The sequence below is a fragment of the Salvia miltiorrhiza genome, chromosome 7, assembly GCF_028751815.1.
Source record: "Salvia miltiorrhiza cultivar Shanhuang (shh) chromosome 7, IMPLAD_Smil_shh, whole genome shotgun sequence".
Taxonomy (NCBI): Eukaryota; Viridiplantae; Streptophyta; class Magnoliopsida; order Lamiales; family Lamiaceae; genus Salvia; species Salvia miltiorrhiza.
In genome coordinates this window covers 9,189,549-9,212,268 of record NC_080393.1, presented here as the reverse complement: position 1 = coordinate 9,212,268, position 22,720 = coordinate 9,189,549, and the positions used below count along the sequence as shown (strand labels likewise).

At 33.2% G+C, this 22,720-nt stretch overlaps 1 protein-coding gene across 1 annotated transcript; it reads left to right on the top strand.

The window, feature by feature from the left end:
• Positions 1–12,489: 12,489 nt before the first annotated feature.
• Positions 12,490–15,457, top strand: LOC130992381 (auxin-induced protein 22C-like). Its single transcript, XM_057916987.1, has 3 exons — positions 12,490–12,828; positions 13,770–13,863; positions 15,095–15,457. The coding sequence occupies exons 1-3, from the start codon at positions 12,549–12,551 to the stop codon at positions 15,201–15,203; spliced, it is 483 nt and encodes a 160-aa protein (XP_057772970.1). The 5' UTR covers positions 12,490–12,548; the 3' UTR covers positions 15,204–15,457.
• The last annotated feature ends 7,263 nt before the right edge of the window (positions 15,458–22,720 follow it).

Genomic DNA, 22,720 nt, shown 5'->3' with positions numbered 1-22,720 from the left:
TGTCAATATCAATCTTCATAAACTGAATTAAATTCCAATCCTAATTTACTGTATTTTGTATACGAGGAACATGTGCTTGGCCCCATGAGTTTGGCCATTCACACATTTGGCAGTAAACATTAATTGCTTAGCCTACATATTTAGAATAATATATATCTATCTGATGTTGTTGCTATGCTACATATAAAAAGAATTGTTAAGTGTGTTGATACAACAATTTATCTCAGTCGTTCATTGTGAGGTTAAGATCAATGCTTACGTGGAGCCTGTTTACTAGATCATTAGCTGCATATAAAATGTGTTAGTTATGTAGTTAGTTACTTAGAGTAATCTAGGGATTAGAGAGAAATCTGTAACAGCTTGTGTGATGCGTGGTGAGAGTTTTGTGAGTTGGGGGTAGTTTTCTCTCATTCTTCTTTGTAAATAGTGGATTCTTGTTCTTGTGAAATCAATAATATCTCTCGTTCACCCTCCCGTGGATGTACAATCAGAAACGATTGGAACCACATAAATCTTCTTGTTGTGTGTTCATACAAGTTTGAATTCATCTTCGTATTTGTGTTCTTGTTGCTGCGATTCAATCTCGTTTTCATTATTGTGTGAATCAAAATCGAGTGACAGTATTTTGATTCACATTTGGCGCCGTCTGTGGGAACCGGTGAATCCACGGCGAGTTTTGAATCTTGATCGCAATCGGTGGCTTTCCGGTGAGATCTGGATTTGTGAGATTGCGGCGAATATTTGTAGAAGTTCTCTGCAATGGCGACAACAAGATATGAAGCTGAAAAGTTCAATGGGAAAAACGATTTTGCAATTTGGCAAATCAAGATGAGAGCCTTGCTCGTGCAACTAGGTCTCGCAAGTTTCTTGAATGAAGCTGACCTTAAAGATTCAAAGGCAGATGTCACAGATCCTAAGAAAGCAGAGCTTCAAGAGAAAGCTCATAGCGCCATTATTCTCAACCTAAGTGACAAAGTGTTGCGAGAAGTTTCGAAAGAAAAGTCCGCTGCTGCTTTGTGGAAGAAGCTAGAGTCTCTGTACATGGAGAAATCTTTAGCCAACAGGTTATACTTCAAACAAAGATTATATTCTTATCGAATAACAGATGATAAGAATATACTAGAGCATCTTGATGAATTCAATAAGGCTGTGGATGATTTGGAGAATATTGAGGTTGTTCTCGGTGATGAAGATAACGCAATAGTGCTACTGAATGCACTTCTGAAGTCTTATGAACATTTGAAGGACACCATGTTGTATGGCCGAGAGAAGACCACACCTTGAATGAAGTGGAGTCTGCAATCAAAGCCAAAGAGTTGCAGAAGACAGCAGCAGGGGCAAAATCTGAATGGCCGGCTGAAGGGCTAAATGTGAAAGGAAAATTCAAAAAGGATAAGAAAGCAAAGAAGCCACATGATGGCAGTAAAAGGGAATTCAAGAAACCTAAGAAAGGTGAAGAGAATAAGGAGGAAAGAAAGTGTTTCTACTGCAGCAAACCAGACCATATTCTCAAGAATTGTTATTCTTGGAAGAAGAAGCAATCTGAGCAACAAAAGGAGTCTAATTCGGCTGATGTGGTTGAAGAATGTGAGAAAGCTGAGATGCTCAATATCATGAGTACCAACATTGGTGAAAAATGGATTATGGACAGTGGTTGTACATTCCATATGTGTCACATAAAGGAATGGTTTAGTGACATAGAGTATGGGAACAAAGGATTAGTGATGCTAGCAAATGATGAATCATGTCCAGTAAAAGGCATTGGGAGCATCACAGTAAAGAACCATGAAGGACAACTAAAAGTACTGCAGGAGGTCAGGTATATCCCTAAACTAAAAAGAAACCTGATATCATTGGGGATGTTAGAGAAAAGGGGATTTAATTTTCTGTCGAAGGATGGTTATTTGTATGTGATGAAGGAAAGCAGTGCAGTGTTAAAGGGAGTAAGAAACAACAGTCTATATCATTTAATAGGTTCTACTGTTGTTGGTAATGTGGAGATGAACATTGCATGTGAATCTGAATTGTGGCATAGAAGGTTAGCTCACGTTGGTGAAAAGGGAATCAAAGAGTTACAGAAGCAAAATTTACTCAAGATTTCCACTGCTGTTAAACTGAAAACGTGTGAAGACTATATTCTAGGGAAAAGTAAGAAAGCTCATTTCCCTAGTGGAAAGAAAATGTCACAAAAGCCTCTGGAATATATTCACAGTGATCTATGGGGGCCAGCAAGGGTTAGTACACCTGGTGGAGGAAAATACTACCTTTCACTCATAGATGATTACAGCAGAAAGCTCTGGGTCTACATTATAAAACACAAACCTGATACTTTCTCAAAGTTTGAGGAATGGAGTGCAGAAGTTGAGAATGAGACATGGCTTAAGGTGAAATATCTGAGAACATATAATGGGTGAGTTCTTGGCAGAAGAATTTGAAGTTTTCTGTAAAAGAAAGGGAATTCAAAGACATAAAACTGTTCTTGCCAACCCTCAACAAAATGGAATAGTTGAGAGGATGAACAAGACTATCCTAGAAAGGGTGAGGTGCATGCTGACAAGTTCTGGACTACCAGCCAAATTCTGGGGAGAAACTTGTTATCTTATTAACAAGTGTCCATCAGCAGCTCTGAATTTTAAAGTACCAAATGAAGGGTGGAGTGGAAGAGCTTGCAATTACGATTACTTGAGAGTGTTTGGATGTCAGGCTTTTGCACATATCAGACAAGATAAGTTGCAACCTAGAGCTCTAAAGTGTGTAATGATTGGTTATCCCAAAGGTGTTAAAGGTTACAAACTCTGGTGTATAGAGCCCGGTAACCAAAAGTGTATTATTAGCAGGGATGTAACATTCATTGAAGACAAAATCCCATTTCTTGAAAATTTGGACAGAAATACTAGTAAAAGAGAAGAAACTCAGTTTGAGGTGGAGTTACCAGGAGAAAGACAGATTGCTGATCAATATGATGATGAGGGAGTTGCTGTCTCTGATGAAGAAACAACAAATATTGATGAAGAATTAACTGATAATCTAAATGACTATCAGTTAGCAAGGGATAGAGTAAGGAGACAATCACATGCACCAGACAGATATGGTCATGCTGACATGATCTCTTATGCTCTCAACATAGCTGAAGAAATAAGCTATGAGGAACCAAAATGCTATAAGGATGCAATGAACAGTAGTGAGAAAGATCATTGGATAAAGGCCATGGAAGAAGAACTAGAATCCTTGCTAAAGAATAAAACCTGGATTTTGGTTGATAAACCTAAAGGGCATAAATGCATTGGATGTAAATGGGTGTACAAGAAGAAGGTGGAGTTGGTTGACGGAAAAGAAAAGGTCAGATACAAGGCTAGGCTTGTAGCAAAAGGTTTCACACAGAGGGAAGGGATTGATTTCAATGAGGTTTTCTCCCCGGTTGTGAAGCACACCTCAATTAGAATTCTGCTATCTATTCTTACCCAACAAAATTTGGAGTTAGAGCAGTTGGATGTGAAAACTGCATTCCTCAATGGTGATTTGGAAGAAAACATTTATATGGTTCAACCTGAGGGCTTTACACTAGCTGGAGATAGAGAGAAAGTGTGCTTACTAAAGAAATCCATATATGGTCTTAAGCAAAGCTCAAGCCAGTGGTACTTGAAGTTCGATGAACATATGATGGCAATGGGTTTTAGAAGATCTCTATTTGACAACTGTGTTTACTTCAGATCTTCACAAGGTAATATCATGACCTATCTTTTGTTATATGTCGATGATATGCTTCTTGCAAGCTGTAGCAAACAAGAAGTCAAACAATTTAAAATGGATTTGAAGTCCTGCTTTGAGATGAAAGATTTGGGGCAAGCTAGTAGAATACTAGGAATGAATATCTCAAGAGACAGGAGCAGTGGTAAACTCTGGTTATATCAGAAGGAATATATCAAGAAAGTACTGAAAAGATTCAGTATGAGTGAGGCAAAGGAAGTACAAGTGCCCCTTGGTCAGCATTTTAAGCTTAGTTCAGAACAGAAGCCTAAAACCAAAGAAGAAGTGAGGTTCATGGCTAACATACCATAATCAAATATAGTTGGTAGTATTATGTATTGCATGATTTGCACCAGACCTGATTTGTCACACGAGTAGATATATGAGTGAACCTGGGAAGACTCATTGGGAAGCATTGAAATGGATTCTGAGATACATGAGAAAAACTTCTGATTTTGGAATCCTATTTGAGCAGACTAATGAAAGTTAAAAGTCAGTACTAATTGGTTATGTTGATTCGGATTATGCATCGAATGTTGACACCAGAAAGTCACAAACGGGCTACATCTTTACTCTTCATGGTGCAGCTGTGAGTTGAAAGTCTGTTCTTCAATCTGTGGTGGCTCTCTCTACCACAGAAGCAGAATACATGGCACTAACTGAAGCAGTGAAGGAAGCTTTGTGGCTCAAAGGGATTCTAAATGAGTTTGGAATTAGACAAAAGTGTGGAGATTAGATGTGATAGTCAGTCTGCTATACATCTAGTCAAGCATCAAGTGTTTCATGAGAGAAGTAAACACATTGATGTTAGATATCATTTCATAAGAGATGTGGTTGCAGAAGGAAAAGTGAAGGTGGTTAAGGTTGGCACTGAAGACAATGCATCGGATATGTTAACAAAAGCACTACCTTCAGCCAAGTTTCTGCATTGCCTGGATCTTGTGAAACTGCTCAAGAAGCAGCATTGATGCTGCTGCTAAAGCATCTTACTGAGGTCTGGTTGGTATGCTCTGTGATGGAGCTAAGTGGAGGGGAAGCCTGAGCTCTGTGTTTGTTTCAACAAGGTGGAGAATGTTAAGTGTGTTGATACAACAATTGATCTCAGCCGTTCATTGTGAGGTTAAGATAAATGCTTACGTGGAGCCTGTTTACTGGATCATTAGTTGCATATAAAATGTGTTAGTTATGTAGTTAGTTACTTAGAGTAATCTGGGGATTAGAGAGAAATCTGTAACAACTTGTGTGCTGCGTGGTGAGAGTTTTGTGAGTTGGGGGTAGTTTTCTCTCATTCTTCTTTTACTCTTCTTTGTAAATGGTGGAGTCTTGTTCTTGTGAAATCAATAATATCTCTCGTTCACCCTCCCGTGGATGTACAATCGGAAACGATTGGAACCACGTAAATCTTCTTGTTGTGTGTTCATACAAGTTTGAATTCATCTTCGTATTTGTGTTCTTGTTGCTACGATTCAATCTCGTTTTCATTATTGTGTGAATCAAAATCGAGTGACAGTATTTTGATTCACAAGAATCATGTTATATTTTTCGAAAACCTCTAACGAAGTGTATTAGTATATTTAATCTTAATTTTATTTTTTTGAAACTCCAACATCTCAAACTGTGTACATAATGAAAAATTGTACTATATGAAACATAATTCATCAAGAAAATGAAGGGAATAATACGATAATAAGATGTCCTAACTTACTAGTTATTTCTTCTCACTTTCCTCAACATTCTACAAATTAATGCATTGAAAAGACCTCTCAATTTCAGGGCAAGAATTGTCGTTCACGTGAAGAAGGTCAGGTAGGGATGCTCCATTTTCAAATTTTAATTTCCAGCGTGTGAATTTAATTTGATTCTACCAAATACCATTTTCAAAATTTAATTTCCAAAGGATCTTATCCGGTCATCCACACGACCTCCTTATGTTTTTATTTATTTATTTATAATAATGAAGGATAAATAACTAAACAACCAAACAAATCCAATACATTCAAAACGTCGTCGTTCTGTAACCATGCACGATTGATTCACAAACTATATGTCTTATTGTTTAGATTTTATCTTTTGCATGAGTTATTACAAAAGTTTGACATCGACATTAGTTACAAACTAACTATCTATATAATATATATGAAAAAAAGTTTTTTTTTCGCTCTATTTCTTCCCTCTCTTCCCCCCCCCCCCACCCAATTTTTTACTTTTTTCATTTTATTTCTTTATATTTTAATTTTTAAAAATCATTAAAAATAAATTTAAAACGAATAAGCTATGAAAAAAAATAAAATTTAAAATATTATGTTTTCTCTCTCTTCATTAAAATTTTACTACAACTTTTTGTTTATTTTTGTTTATGTTTGTGTATGGAAATATTTATTTTTTATTATGATGAGTAATAATAATAATGCGTAATGCTAATTTTCATTATCGAAGATTTTTTGAATTTATTTAATAATTATATTTATTATTACACTTTATACAAAGTTGAAAATTTATATTTTCAAATTCATGATTTTATTGAGTAATTGATGTGAATTATTTTATGTTTAGAACATATTTTGTTGTATTTGTTTATATTTTAATTTTGTTTAATACTCCCTCCGTCCCACAAAAACATACATAGCTTTCATTTTTCATTTGTCCCATAAAAACATGCGTAGTCCACTTTTAGTTATTAAATTGTGATTATTATTATAGAAAAGAAAGAAAAAACCTAGACAACCCTTGAAAGCACAAATGAGACGCAAACTAAGGACCAGACCTCGTTAACATAGCTCGTTTATAGTAATAATTCTCACTAAACATCACAATCAATGTGGGATCCTTTCTCCACTCACACTACACTTTACTGGATTTTTTAAAACCCTTGACGTCCCATACTATGCATGTTTTTATGGGACGGAGGTAGTATTTATATTTATTTAATATATCGTTTAATTTCAATGTTTGTCGTGCATCGTACGAATGAACGTACTAGTTTTATGTGAAGGAGTAGATTATATAGTTGGATCGATTGAATTTCATACGCAACACTACTTTTGTTCTTTTTCTTGTTTTTTTGATTGGATAATCAAAAAATTTAAAGACCGCATCACGATAGATTTAAATTTGAAATATTTTGCATCAGACATTAACCACTCTATCACTAAGCTATCACACACATTTTCTCTTTTCTTTTATTAAGGTGTAGTGTTATATGATTAGCTTAGAGAGCACCTTGTAATAAATTAGCTAAAGAAGTAGGTCTTTTGATGTAGTAGGCTAAAACAATTGAAGACAAACAAAATATATACTTTTGATGTAATACTAATAATTATATTATTTTGGGGGCATATATATCTTTTATTGGTGTCTAAATGTGATAAACAAACACGCACTAAAACAGTGGCTCAGACCACTCCCCATATTCCACATTTCTTCTTTATTAATTTGTCTAACATAAGGAAACATATGTAGGGTTGGGAAGGGACATTATTTCTACTTAATTCTAAGTCTTTTGTTACTAATATTTTTCTTAGTTAATATAATTCAATATTTGCGCGTGGGCCATCGTGTTCCATTCATATGCTTGATTTCACACTCTTTTAGTGTAAGACATATGAGTATTTAATTCCGCATGAATTCTGACTCCAACAACACAGTTTTTTGATTGTTTCCATTTTTAAAAAATTCTATTTTAAACGATCTAACACGGTTCAAAATTAGATTTAAACATATATAGTAGTAATTTTCTTAGAATAGCGATTAGAATAATATTTATGAATTTCAGTAAAATGATTGGTAGGATCTTAGCGATTTACACACACGTTGGTAAGCCTTGATGAATACAAAACATATGCCCAATTTCATTTCTCCTATATATTGGCTATATATAGCATATTACTCTTAATTGTCAATAAGGATTTGTTATATACTCCCTTCCGTCTCACTTCAGATGTGAAATGTCTCAAAACTTTAGGATAATATTAATTACATATGAATTGAACGTCATCATCATATATATCTGCATGCCACATTTCTTGATGATATATGAAACATTATATTAATACATTATTTATGCAATATTCCATATATAATTAAATTATTTATGGGATCGAAATTAATGATTTACTGAAAATTAATTCAACTGGTGATTATTTAATTGAAGCGGCCGATTGATCGGATTAACTGTTCAAAACCTAACGAATAAGTGAAGTGAATTTGTAAATCAGATTACGATTTTTCTTCGGCATTTATTATTATTATTATTATTATTAAAAAACAGAGTGAATACTGTCTAGAAGAAACATATATATGGATTTGTCGGAAAAACACAGTCGAACCTACGATACTGTTTCTAAAATCTTCATAGTTTTCTAATTAATTAACTTAAGATGTTGATGTAAATGAAGAATCTAAAACAAGATTTTGGCTTTGAACAGTATATATCATAACTAAGTGATCGAATATCAAGGCAGAGAGAGAGACAGATAATGTCACTTAATCATAATTAAGAGAGTATATATACACGCACATGCAATCAGGATCGAATATTCCATAAATGATTTGTTTTTTTAAACAAATACTAAAATATAGGATTAGGTTAAATGAGAGCATCGACAAGTGTTAATTAATTAACTTCTGTTTTTCTTTTTCTTTTTTGGTAATCCATGTGCAAATGATTAATCAATGTGGAGTTTATGAATGTTTTATGGTCGCGTAATGATAGTGTAATTAAAATGTTGAGGAGATATTGTGGTTGCGATTATAGTTCTCAACCGTCATAATTGAGATTCTTCTCATATTCTATTTCCCAATGTTTCAATTCTAAAATTACAAATGATTATCTTTAGAGGGAAATAAATACTCTCACAACCTCACTCAAAAGAAAACCGAGTTAGATACGTTAAAAGATAGTAATACTATTGTGGCTGATTTTTAGAAATTGATATAATTAACTCAATATACCACTAAATATATCTTTCAATGTTATTTTTTTTTTCTTATTCTTTGTGGATGATGAGAGAACCACAATATAATCCTGCATTATGTGTATATAATGGCCCACAAAAAAGAAAATTCCATACTGAGAAAACCTTAGAAAATCTCTCTATTAACTCCCCATGATTATAATTGTAATTTTTTTCGTAGCGTGTGATATACTACCTACCCCTGAAATTCTCAATTATATCGTACACTGTTACACAATATAAAACAACATCGATTTGCAGAGATAGTAAAATTAGCGAGATAACATTATTTTAGACGATCACTTTAGCATTAAGTTTGGAGGGGAATGGACGAGATAGAAAAATTATAAAAAAAAACTAAAACAAAAAAGTATTTATGTAATTTTAATATAAATTTTGAAATTAATCTGTAAAATAAGAAGTTTTTAAAAATTTAGTAATTTATACGTAATTAACCTAAAAAAGAAATACATTAATAAACATAGTGACACTTGTAGCGTGTGGGGAAATATGTGTATGAGAATATTAATGTTTGGGCAGTCCAAGTTGAAGACTGAGTGAGTAACCTCAAATCTCAACTCTCTACATTTGAAAACTGGAAGTGGGCCTACGCCACTTATGTACCTCCTTCTTCAGACAAACTCGATTTTACATATTAATAATACTTTTATTTTGATTTTCTTTAAGTTGACTGTATCCAGCCCTCCACCAGCTCTACACACAGAGAGATATAGTATATGTATCTATCACTTTCAGATCCAATATTATTTTGTTTAGTAACTTTAATTATTACTCCTTCCATTTTCACAAAAAAAAAAAATTGAATCTATTTTTGATAAATTTTTTACTCACAATTAGAGATGGCAATGGATCCTGGACCCGGTCCAGATCCGCAGATCCATATCCATTTTTTAGGATCTGGACCATAGGAAAAATGGACCCAATGGATCTGGACCGGATCTGGGTTATTCCTATAATTTCCGGATCTGGATCTGGGGCAAAAAATCTAAGACCCAGATCCGGTCCATGGATCCATTTATATATAAAAATATATATAATGTTATTTATTTTTATCTAACTCTAATCTAATATCTATGACTAATCTATATATCTCTTTTCATAAATAATATATAATGCAATTAAAGATAATATTTTACTTTTATTTTAATTTAAATTTTAGTTTTCATTATTATTATTATTATTATTATTATTATTATTATTGATAACATTAATTTTCTTTTTTCTATGTAAAATAGAGGACACATTGTTCCACTGTTATTTAGTACTTGATTATTATATTCTTATTGTTATTAAACTTCGATAATATTTTTATAGATATGGTTAATTCATTTATTTTGAATAATTGTTGAAAATCTAGACAATAATTATAATTTTATTTGGGATTAATTTAAGATTTATAAATTTAATTTAGAAGACAAAAAGTATGGATCCGGGTCTGGACCCGAGACCCTGTGGATCTTATGGATCTGGACCTGGATCTCATTTTTTTGGATCCATTGGATCTGGACCGGATCTGGGCCTAAGTAAAAAAATCCGGATCTGGATTTGGACCAAGCAGGATCCGGTCCAGATCCGGCCCATTGCCATCCCTACTCACAATAAAGTGAGACTCGTACTCCACTCAAAACACATACAACTATTTTATTAAAATCCGTACTATTTAGAAGTAGGATTTACCCATTCTCAAACACAAAAATAAAAAACTACCCACACAAACTAAAACATATAAATACTACCCTCTTTTCGTTAAACTTGACATTTATACCCTTAAAAAAAAATTCCTCAGCAAGTCCTCCCAACATCAATCATCTCTCCTCTCTCTCTCTCTCTCTCTCTCTAGATTTGCAAGGCGCACATCCACCTCGCCTCTGCCTCGCTGTGTCGCGTCGCTCCTCTGTCTCGCCTCGCCTCTGCTTTGCCTCGCCTAATATTTGAATTGATTCAATGCTCGGCGGTTCAGTGCTCGACGCTCAAGTGTCGAGCAATAGTTCAATTTGAACTATTGCTCGATGCTTGACACGCAATGCTCGACGCTCAAGGTGTCACGAGTAATTGTTTAAATTGAACTATTGCTCGGCGCTCAACAATCGACACTTGAGTGCTCGACACCGAACTCAACACTTCGGTGTCGAGCAATGCATGAAATGGTACATAAGGATAAAAATATCTTAAATGGCTATAATTTATTATTTTATAAATGATGAATATTTTATAGATTTTTTCTTTCAAAAAAGGTACTCCCTCTGTCCCTCAAACATATTCATCTCTTTCCATTTTGGTCCGTCCCCAAAACATCTTCCTAATATACTTTTGGAAACAATTCCACTCACTATTACGTACTCTTATAATCTTCATTTGTGGGATTCATTCGCCACTCATCTAATACACAACTAACTTTTATTAAAACTCGTATCACTCTCCCTTAATAAGATGTTTCAATTTCAGAGACGGAGAGAGTATTTTATATTTCCCCCTATATTTTATAAGGACGGAGGGAGTATTATTTTTGGCTTTTAAGTGTCTTCAATTCGAATTAATACATGTGTGAGCGGGGGATATATGGGGTCAAAAAGAACACCTACCAATTTATTAATACACGTTTAGCTGTATATTAGGGGAATTTATATCGGTTAATGGGTTTCTACCCTTTTTATTTTCATGTAAGTTCAATTTTTGTATTTGGTCATGTTATACTATGACCAAAGCTACACACGCTAACATCTCTAGGTGAGTCGAACCGTCTATTTATTGGTTAAAATTATTTTATGATAGTCCTATTGTTGCAAATCCACTTGCCTTTATATCGTACTTAAACTCAAGGGCAATATGGAATTTATGCTAAAAAAAGAAAAAGACAATATGGAACGATTGTATGCAAGTCTTATATATATATATGTAGCTGATCCTTTGTTGCATAAAGAGTTGAGTGACATAATATTTGTGGTGGCATTATCATTATCACAAATATGGAACATGCTTGTCATAAAACACGTTGCATCTCAACACTCTAATTATACGAATGTAAATTATGTGCAAAATTAAGATGCTATCCCATATATCACATTATCATGTGCCAAGTAACAAATACACAACATGTGTCTACACATTCCCTCCATCCACAAGTGTTTCGTTTTAAAACTTCCAATTTTACCATTCATCCTCCCAATTTTTTTACTTTTAATTTCAATTTTAACAAGACTACAAGAGTAAAACTTAATTATATATCTACTTAATTAATTCCTTGACATGTGTATGTGTTTCAATAGCAGGAGATATTTATTTTGGGACAGGGATTATATATATAAAAACATTACAAACCTTGAGATATCTAACAATAAAAAATGTTAAAACTAAGTATAATTAACAAAAACCAAAAAAAAGAACAAAAGAAATGGTAATTAAGTAACCAAAGCAATCAGTCCTTGTCTTCTCAAAAAAAGATCATATGGTAATGCATGCATGGTAAAATTAAACAGCGAGTACAAATTAATCAAATAAAATTAGACTTTCTGATTTTGGCATAATAAAAAAAGAGAGAAATTTGAATATGTGGAGGCAGGCCACATGCAATGTCCCGATGCGGCACATCCAACGGCGGTGATGGAACCCTAGAATCCATCCCAAATGGAGAGCCGTCCGATGCGCCCATACACAACTTTAATCTTGCCGGCTCATTCCACTGCTACATGCAACAAACACTTCCCCACCCATTGTTTCTCATGTGACCGACCAATTAGCTTGCGTGACCTGGCTTTTCCATCTATAAAACCCTATCTCCTCTCTTCAACCATATTCCAATATTCATTCAAACATAAACCAAAAACAGTCATGGACAACAAAAACTGTTTGGCACTCGAGACGGAGCTCAGGCTAGGGCTCCCCGGCGCTACTGTCAAGGACAAGAAGAGGCTGTTTGCTGACATCTCCGCGCCCGTCGTGGGCTGGCCGCCGGTGTGCTCGTACCGCCGGAGGAATGTCGGGATCAAAATGTACGTCAAAGTTAGCGTCGATGGGGCGCCGTTTCTCAGGAAGATTGATTTGAGCAATCACAAGTGCTATTCTCATCTTGTTATGGCTCTTGAACAACTCTTTGGATGCTTTGGCATTGGTAAGTTTTACTAATTTATTATTATTCTTTGAGATTAAATTTTATACTTCTTCAAATATGCATGGCCATGCAAAATTGTGGTATGATTTAAAAAAAAATAAAAATCAAGAATAGCTAGCTACCAATATATATACATATAGAGGATCTTAAATGTTGTATTTATACTCGTAATTTATGTTTTCTACATGAATACGATAGAATATATATGAGATCAAGATCTGAAAGAAATTAATTAAAGAGTTTAATATCCATTGCATGTCTATTAATTAAGTCCTTATAATGTCCCCAAGGGGACACTAATCAGTGCGATCTCCTGTCTGTGAACAATAAGGTCTCGGGTTCAAACCCCACTGCTCCCCCAAGTCAAAAAAAAAAAAAAATTAAGTCCTTATAATGTTCGACCATATATCTAATACACACACAAACACACGTTAATTAGACTTATTTAAGATACAATTACATGATTTAATTTTGGCGAGTCCAAATCACATGCCTACTTCCTATTAGCGTCAATAAATGGACGGACTTACGTTTAGGTTCATTGACCTAATTAATTCAAAACTGCCAAACTTTAATTAGTTAAGCTAGCTAGAACTCTATGTTACAAAGGATCATAATTAATTCATTTTTGATTTTTATGTTACATTACATATCTAATTATACATGCCATGTTTCACCTATGATGCTAATGATATGATATGTCCAATCAATAAATAATACATAACGAGATATAATTAATACAGAATACTATACTTCTAATTCTAATTCTTTTAGCCAATAATGTGCCCAGTCGAAAAAATATTATTAAATTGCCTTGGAATATATATATATGAAACTTGTGATTGGTAATTAATTACAAGAAACTTGTTTTTATATTAATGTAAAATTGTAAATTATCAATCAAAGCGTTTATGATTTAATTTGGTTTGAAATGTAAACAGGAGAAGCATTGAAAGATGCAGAAAACTGTGAGTACGTTCCTATCTATGAGGATAAAGATGGCGATTGGATGCTCCTTGGAGATGTCCCTTGGGGGTACCTCTCTCTCATTAATTATATCCTATTTTAATATTAATATTTTAATATATATAGTCGAATGCATAAAAAGAACAAGCATGCACGAATCATTTCACAGTATTTAGGTACGCATAGTAAAGTCGTCATAAATGGATAGGTAAATAAAAACTTGCTATAAATATTTAGGTGTATAAGTAATTTATTAAGGTGACTTTTTCTTGAATTTTAGCCGGTCCCACAATTTCATCTCTTAATTTTGAACCTGAAAGTCATTTTAGTTGTCACTTTTTCTATTGGGCAGCCACTTAATTAATTTTCATTATAATGAAGTCGTTGTAACTAATAATAAGAAAAAAGATTCTCGAATCCATATAATTATTTTATGCAAAAACACCTTTTGTTTTACAGATAAATACTTAATTAATCAATAAAAAGGTGCATAGGTAAAAAAAAAATTAATATTAACTATAATATACTACTCCATATAAGATTGTCACACTGCTGCAAGACAAGTCAAGATTTGAATTAATATTTTAGTTGAAATATTAACCTGGCTGTGATATAATCACATTGAAACAATCTCACACAAATTTTTGTGACATTGACATTGAAAATTTGGATATACTCTCTTTATTATTAGTGATGTATAAATCAACATATTAAATATATTATTTGATGTAAAATACACAAATTTTCAGCGAATTTTGGTATTTTCCCTAACTTTTCAATTTTAAAATAAAATACTCTATTTTTACTATTTGGAAGAATTTTGTAGTGTCATAAACTCTCTTAAATCGTGTTATTTTATTTTAAAATCAAAAAATTATGAAAAAAATAATCAGAATTCACTTAAAATTGGTGGATTTTATAGCAAATAACCCTTCAATGTATATAATAGGTATGGCCGACACCTGCGAAACTGTGATGATAATTCACAGAGGAAATGTCAAAAATTCCAAGTCAATCCAGCATCATTATGCATGTAGAATGTTATGCAGGCCCACGTTTCCCACCAAACACAATTATCAACTTCTACAAAAAAAAAGAGATTGTTTTCGTCTTAATTTCTGTAAATTGTAATGATGCATTTACCAGTATATACAAATACAACACCCAAATTTTCCCACGCGTCATAATAATTATAGTAAATTCCTATATTTTGGTGTAACATACGCCATTGGTGACAATTTTGTAGCTTTAAACGAAAATATGCATCAATATATTAAACTAAATTATATTATTTTTGTAGGATGTTTGCTGAGTCATGCAAAAGGTTGAGAATCATGAAGAAATCAGATGCAAAGAGAATTGGGCTTCACGCAAAGGACCTTCTCAAAGGACTTGCCACAGAAGATTAGGAACAGTTAATTAGGAATTGAAGGGTATATCCGTCATTTCGCCACCTTTAGTGATAATCATAATCAAGTGAACATTAGGTGAGACTTGAGAGATATAACTATTTACGGACTTCAGATACTTAGATGAGTCAAGTGTACTTATATATTTTTGTGATAGTTTGTTTCATGTTGGTTTCGAGGTATTTTATTGTGCTTGAAATTTGTGGAAACTCAATATATTTGGATTTTAATTAATATTTTATATTTTTTGTAAATATTAATCAAAATTTATGTATGGTATATTTTATATTTTTGTAAATAATTATAAAATACTAATAAAAGTGAAAGACACCAAGAGCGTGCAGACAAAATAACTCATTACTCATCCGATTTATTTGAGCTATAGGCTATAGCTGTATATATCGTAAGATTCGAAACTGGTATTTTTGGTGCATGAACCCCCGGCCCCCGCGCACACATATAAATATTTATTTGTTCGTTTCGAAGTGAAGGTTTCTATGTTCATATCACGTGTGTGTGGATATAATTATATATTTAATTACACATTTTATGTGATAATCAAGATACATAACTAGGGCGAATTAAAAATGTGTTAAAGAGAAAGAGGCATGTGCGTGTGTTGGCCAAGCGGTAAGGAGTTAATGTTTAATGTCAAAGGTTTGGATTCGTCGTTCGAATTCTCTGTGCCGCAGCCTTTTAATTTCTTTATTTAATATTGTAAATTTATATATAAAAAAAAGAATATTCAATTGGATAAAATATCCAATTCTAATAACATAAAATAAAATAAAAAATTGACCTCATACTGTGAAGTAGGTCATGGGAATATGTATATTCATTGAACTGTTGTTGTCTCAGTTGATGATACAGCCTGCTTCCATTTAAGTTTTGGCAGCAAATTCTTGATCTTTGCTAGCAAGTTGCAAATTGCAATACAGCTAATTAATTTGCAATGGAATTCATGAACGCCCACTTTTATAAACTTTGTTTTCTTGCATACTTAATTAATTAAGTCTGCATTAAAAAATATATACTATATGTCAAGAGTTACGTACGTTACAAGTTATGTCTAGTAATTTCAAATTTGGGAGTGTTAGACAATACCGGTGAGAGGTGCGACCTTGCAATGAATTCCAAGGGGCCCTAAAAAAGTTTACCAGTAGCTAGTAGGGGGTGCCTAGGGGTGTAATCAAACCGAGCCGAATCGAATAGTGGTGTGCTCAAGTTTGATTTGTTTAATACCGAAGCGAATCTCGAATTTACATTACGAATAATTTGAGGCTCACGAGCCTAATCGAGCCTATACGAACTTTCTAAATTTATATTTATATTCAAAATATTGATTATTTTATTTTATAAATAAATTATTTTATTCAAAACAATAAATTATTTTATTTAAAATAATAAATATATTAATTATTTTCTTATAACAAACAAAATTAATTAGAGATTTAATTCAACTAGCAGAAAAAATATACGTTGTACGTGTAATTAATGTTATTTTAATTGATAATCTATTATTTAAAAAAATCTATTAATTCATTACTTTTATTAGATAATGTTGGAATAAATAGTTTTTTAATGCCATAATTACTTTGGTAATTAATGGAATTAAAATGATATTTTTGGAATCTACATATTGAGTAGATTAATTTGGTATATTTACTTGTTCAAATCTATTATATTTACGGTTCAGGACCGAAGAGACACGATGGTTCAGATCTGTTTATCCAAATAGGGCACGTGGCGGCGGTTCTGGACCGAAGAGACACGCTGGTTCAGACCACTTGTTTGGCCAAATAGTTACGTCAGTTCAAGGAAACCCCTGGACTACTATAAATAGGGCCCTCCAGAATGAGATTAAACACACCAACAAATTCAGATAATTAATCTTGTCATATTAGTTTAGATTACATACTCAGTCCCGTATATCAAACCGTTCGACCGGATAACGATCTCTTAGTGCTAAGGACTCGTCTATCATCCCTAAATCGTTGTATCTTGGGGGCAATTATTGTAGATCCGCGAGCACAGAGCGAAAGTTATTTTGCCTTACGGAGAGAGAATTTATTCTCGCCTCATTTCCATTTATCGTCTTTCTATTTTCTACACTACCAAATAACAGATAATTTATTGGATGAATATATTTATCTATAAGCTTTATCAATAGTTATAGATATAAAGTATTCTTTATAAATTTGGGTGACAAATAAATGTATATCAAACTATATTTATATTTTATAAATATAATAATAAATACTCCCTCCGTTCGTCAAAAGTGGGGCACTTTAGTTGGACACGAGATTTAATAAATTGATGATGATTTTGATGTAATGGAAAAATGGTTCCACCACTTTATGAATGTGGTTGAGATTGAATTTGGAGTGAGTTTTTTTATAAATAAAGAGTGTTTGTAAGATTAAAAGATTAAAGTGGATGATGGGACCCATTTCCTTAATTTTAATGGATAAATATAAATTGTATTTACTAATAATTTATATTTTTCAAGTTGAATCACTTGACGAACATGTTCACGAGCTAACGAGCCGAATACTACTTTGGTTTGTTTATTTATTGAGCTTCTCTAAACGAACTTGAACGAGCCTTTTTCAAGCCGAACTTCGAATAGTTCGCGAGCGGCTTGGTTTGTTTACAGCCCTAGGGGTGCCCTTTGATGGAAAAGGATGAAATACATAGTAGTATAATTTTTTCATTTTTTTTCACTTTTTTTGTTCAAATTTATTTTTTCTGGATAGTTTCTTTTCTCACTTTTTCACTCCAATTTATGATAATATTATCACGAGTTATAGGTGTGATAATATTTTCCTATATTGTATATTGGGTAAATATCATGGAAATTTCTGAAGCATACCCGTTTTATCAAAAATACCCTGAAACTTTCAAAATGTTCTCTAAACCCTCAAACTATCAGGTTTTTATCAAATATATCTCGCATCTATTTTTTGGTCAAAAAAAACGTGATGTGACTCGTCGGATGCCACGATGTAATTTATATTATATTTTTTTAAAATGCAATGACAAAAACGACGTCGTTTCGTACCATATCATTTAAATAAAATCAACTCTGAAATTTAAAATTAACTTCTATCGTGTTTGAAATTCACGCTAATAAACACGATAGAATATGGTATGAAACGAAGCCGTTTTTTCCATGTCAATTAAAAAAAATAGAATACAAATTATATTGTGGTAACCAGCCATATCACGTTTCTGGTAATCGAAAAATAGATGCGAGATATATTTGATAAAAATTTAATAGTTTGAGGGTTTAGAGAACATTTTCAAAGTTTCAGGGTATTTTTGATAAAGTGGGTATAGTTCAAAGATTTTCATGATATTTATCCTTGTATATTTTTATGATCCTTCAATTTTACTATCAAAAATTATACATTTAACTCATCTCTCTATATTTCTCCTTCTCTCTTTTTCTGTTCTTTCTTTCCACTCTCTTTCTCTATTTTCTCTTTCTTCATTCTCATATTTTCATACATTATATTTTCCCACCAAAAAGAATACTAGTATAAGATAAAAAGAATAAGGACCATTAAAATATGATAATTTTTTTTTTAATTTTTTTTTAATTTTTTCTTATAATAAACTTACAACCAAGAGAACACACCTTAAAACAAAAAAGAATGATACTACATTTTATACACCACTGTCTACTCATTTTCTTTTAGGCCCAACCGGAAGTAATCATACAAAGTCGATTTGATTAAAAAAAACTATTAGCAGCTCCCATAGTTCTTTAATTCGATTGTCAATAGACTTTTTACTCTTTCGAGGTTTAAAATTTAATTGGAGTTTAAGTATTCAATGCAATTGTCTTTGATTTTTATATTTTATCCATTAATAATTAAATTTAAAGATTGTATCATTGTGGATTCGATCTTGAGACCTTTATACTATAACAGTAACAATTTATCGTTAGGCCAATTAACACACACCTACAATTAACTTTACTTGATTACTTCTTATTGGGTTAATGATGAAATTCAATGCACAAATTTTTATCTATTTTGTAATTTTAACATGGCATTTAAAATAATATTAAAATGTTATCACGTTTAAATTTGTTGTTAAATTAATCTCCCCTTTACGTAGTAAAATATTTGACATTTTGAACATATAACACTAACTTGATTGAAAATATCGAAGTCGTGCAACTGCGACGCAGATCGACTCCGATGAAACATGTCATATTAACTTTTCGATGACCAAAAATTGACATGTTCATTTGCAGCAAATTAAAAAGTTGTGAATAATAATTGCAATGTTTCAAAAATGTTGTTAAAATTACTTTAATACACGAAAGTTCACGAATTGATAAAAAAATGTCCATTTCTTATTTTACTTAGAATCCATTAGGAACAGAGCTGGTGCTATATATCAAGAAAGCACAAATTATATTTACTACTGATATCTTATAGGTTCTAAGATGCATGTGAGTGGGCAATACTAGTTCCACGTTGGTGATTATATTTTGATGCCTTACATTAAATTTAAACCCATAATTAATCCCAGACTTGGTGATTATGTTCTTATCTGGGAACCCAACCCTCAAATACATGCATGTAGGCAGCAAACGTGCGGAATCACAGGATAATTAGAAACACCTATTTTTTACTACTATGTTTTTTGGGAACAAACAGAAGCCTGATTAGGTCCAAAGAATCTTCAGTTCAAACATTATTTTAGTCCAAGATAGAGAAAAAAAAAAACCACTAGTTTGTTAGTTACCATACACAGTTGTAAACTAGGTGCCAGATACAAGTAATCGTGGTTTTATTAATTTTGAGGAGAGTTTAGCCCCTGATCATTGAAAATCTTAAACTAATTTTTGTTTATATTTAGATCATTGGCAACAATTAACTCTACTTTATAAAGTTAGCAAAAATATGTTATACATGGCGTGTTCTCTAAGGATAAACAAAATTTCACCCTTTAAATTCTTTTTTTCTTTTCCCATATATTCTACTTGACCCTTACTCATTCTTCATTTACACTACAAATAAGAGATAATATTATCACATCATTTTTGGAGGGATAATATTATCTCTCCTTCATTCCTAAAGCGACAGTGAAAGCTATTAACTCGATCTGCGGTAATTTTCTTTGGGGGGTTACGGGAACTCGAATTGTATTTCGTGGGTGAAATGGAAAGATTTGTGTGCAAAGAAAGGGGAGGGAGGACTGGGGTTTAGGAAATTGGAGGAGTTTAACTGTGCTTTAGTCTTGAAATGGATTTGGAGATTCCTTGAGGGAAGAAATCTGCTGTGGGCGAGAGTAGTGAAAGCTATTTATGGGGATTTGGAGTGGGGAGAGAAGGGGATGAGGTGTTCTGGCCAAAGATCTGGTAAAGGGGGGTGGTGGCCGAGCCTAGTGGCTAAAGGAGGGGGTTCGGGAGGGGGATGGTTTTGGGAGAACATTTCGAGAGAGGTCGGGAACGGACGAGATACAAAGTTTTGGAGAGATAGATGGGTGGGGGAGAAACCTCTATATGTTGTCTTTCCGAGACTGTTTCAATTAAGTTTGAATAAGGATGTGACGATTGGGGAATCTGGGAGCTGGGCTGATGGTAAGTGGTCCTGGGAAGTCAATTGGAGGAGGGAGCCGTTTGGAAGGGAACTCGGGGAAGCCGCTTCTCTGTTTGTAGCAATATCCTCTCTTTTTCCTTGTGCAGGTACTGAGGATCGATGGAATTGGAAGGCGACTAAGGAAGGGGTATTCTCAACAAAGTCAGCTTACTCTTCGCTGGTGGCTGCCACGAACGACACTTTGCCGGAGATCATTGTCATGAAATCAATCACAAAGGTGTGGAAGACCTCGGCGCCTTACAAACCGAAAGTAACAGCTTGGAGGCTGCTCAGAAACAGGTTAGCCACCTGTGACAATCTGCTGAAAAGAAACATTCCGATGTCCGTCGAGGAGAGTTTTTGCAATGCCTGCGTTTCAAGCGTTGAGTCAGCCGATCATCTCTTTCTCCTTTGCCCAAAAGCTGGGGACGTCTGGGATTATGTTCAGAAATGGATTGGGATGACTACGGTTCGTCCCCAAGGTATTCTTCAACACTTCCTTTTATTCTCTAATTTGGGGAGAGGAAAGAAGAGTGGTGATTTTCTCAAAGCTCTTTGGATTTGCACCATCTGGCTCCTTTGGAAGGCAAGGAACGAAAGCCGTTTTGATGGAAAGGTTTGGGAGATTCAACCCTTGGTTCAGGAAATTAAGGGTAGACTTTGGAGCTGGAATAAAGTCTTTAGAGTCATTGATTCTGATTTGTGTTGCTTAGATTGGTGCTCTGGTGAACCGTTCGCCTTGTATCTTTGATTTTGGTACCTCTGGTACCTTCTTTTCTAATATATTGATTTTTCTGATCAAAAAAAAAAGGAAAAGAAAGGAAGGATTTAAAGAGTGAAATTTTATTTATACTTCCTTTTCCCATGATAAATTTACAACTAAAGAGAACACACGGGCCTTTGCTTTTAGGGGTGAGCAAAATACTCGAAATCTGAATATTCGATTCAAACCAATTTGAAATTTGGTTTGGTTTTTTTGGATCGAATAGATTCGGATTAATAGTTTTAAAATTCACAAAAATCAGAAATTTTAATCATATTTATTATATAAATAATATTATACTCCCCCCGTCCCTGAAATAAGTTCCTCTTTAGGGACGACACGAGTTTTAAGGAAAACTGGTAAAGTGTATTGATAGTGAAGAAAAATGTGTGATAATTAGTATTGGGAGTGGTGAAAAGATGAAAATGTGTTATAATTAGTATCGGGAGTGGTGAAAAAGTGAAAAGTAAGAATAAATAAAGTATTATTAGTGGTGGGGTAGTTGTCCAAAAATGGAAAGAAAGAAAGATGAACTTATTTCAGGGACGAAGGGAGTAATATTATATATTTATAAATTATAATCCTACACTCTCGTCTTGGTTGATTATCATTAATGGTTTATTAATTAATTAGGACATTAATTAGATTATAATTTTAATCCAATTGTGTTCTGTTTAGGGTTGTCGATCGGTTCGGGTTCGGTTACATATGTCATATTTCGCTAACCATTCCCGAACCGTTTTAAGTGTTCGGTTACCCAATGGGTATCCGAATACCCATTTAAAAAATTAAAACTCTCAATAAAAATTAAAACTCACAATAATTTGCGAACCCTAGTCTCCAAAATATACATAGAGCAATTTATCCACTAAACTAAAGCCCACTCTTGTACTTTAAATATATCATAATTTTATTTAGATAAAAACCATTTTTTTTAATTAATAATTAAAAAATAATTAATTAAATAATTTTCGGTTATTCGGTTAACCCGAATACCGATTCGGGTTAACCGATACCCAATTTTTTTTTTAAAGTGATAACCGAAACCGATCCAATAACCAAAAATTTCGGTTATTGGATACCCGAACCCGAGAATTTCGGTTCGATTAATAAATTATCCAAAACCCGATAACCAATTAGACCGCCCTAGTTCTGTT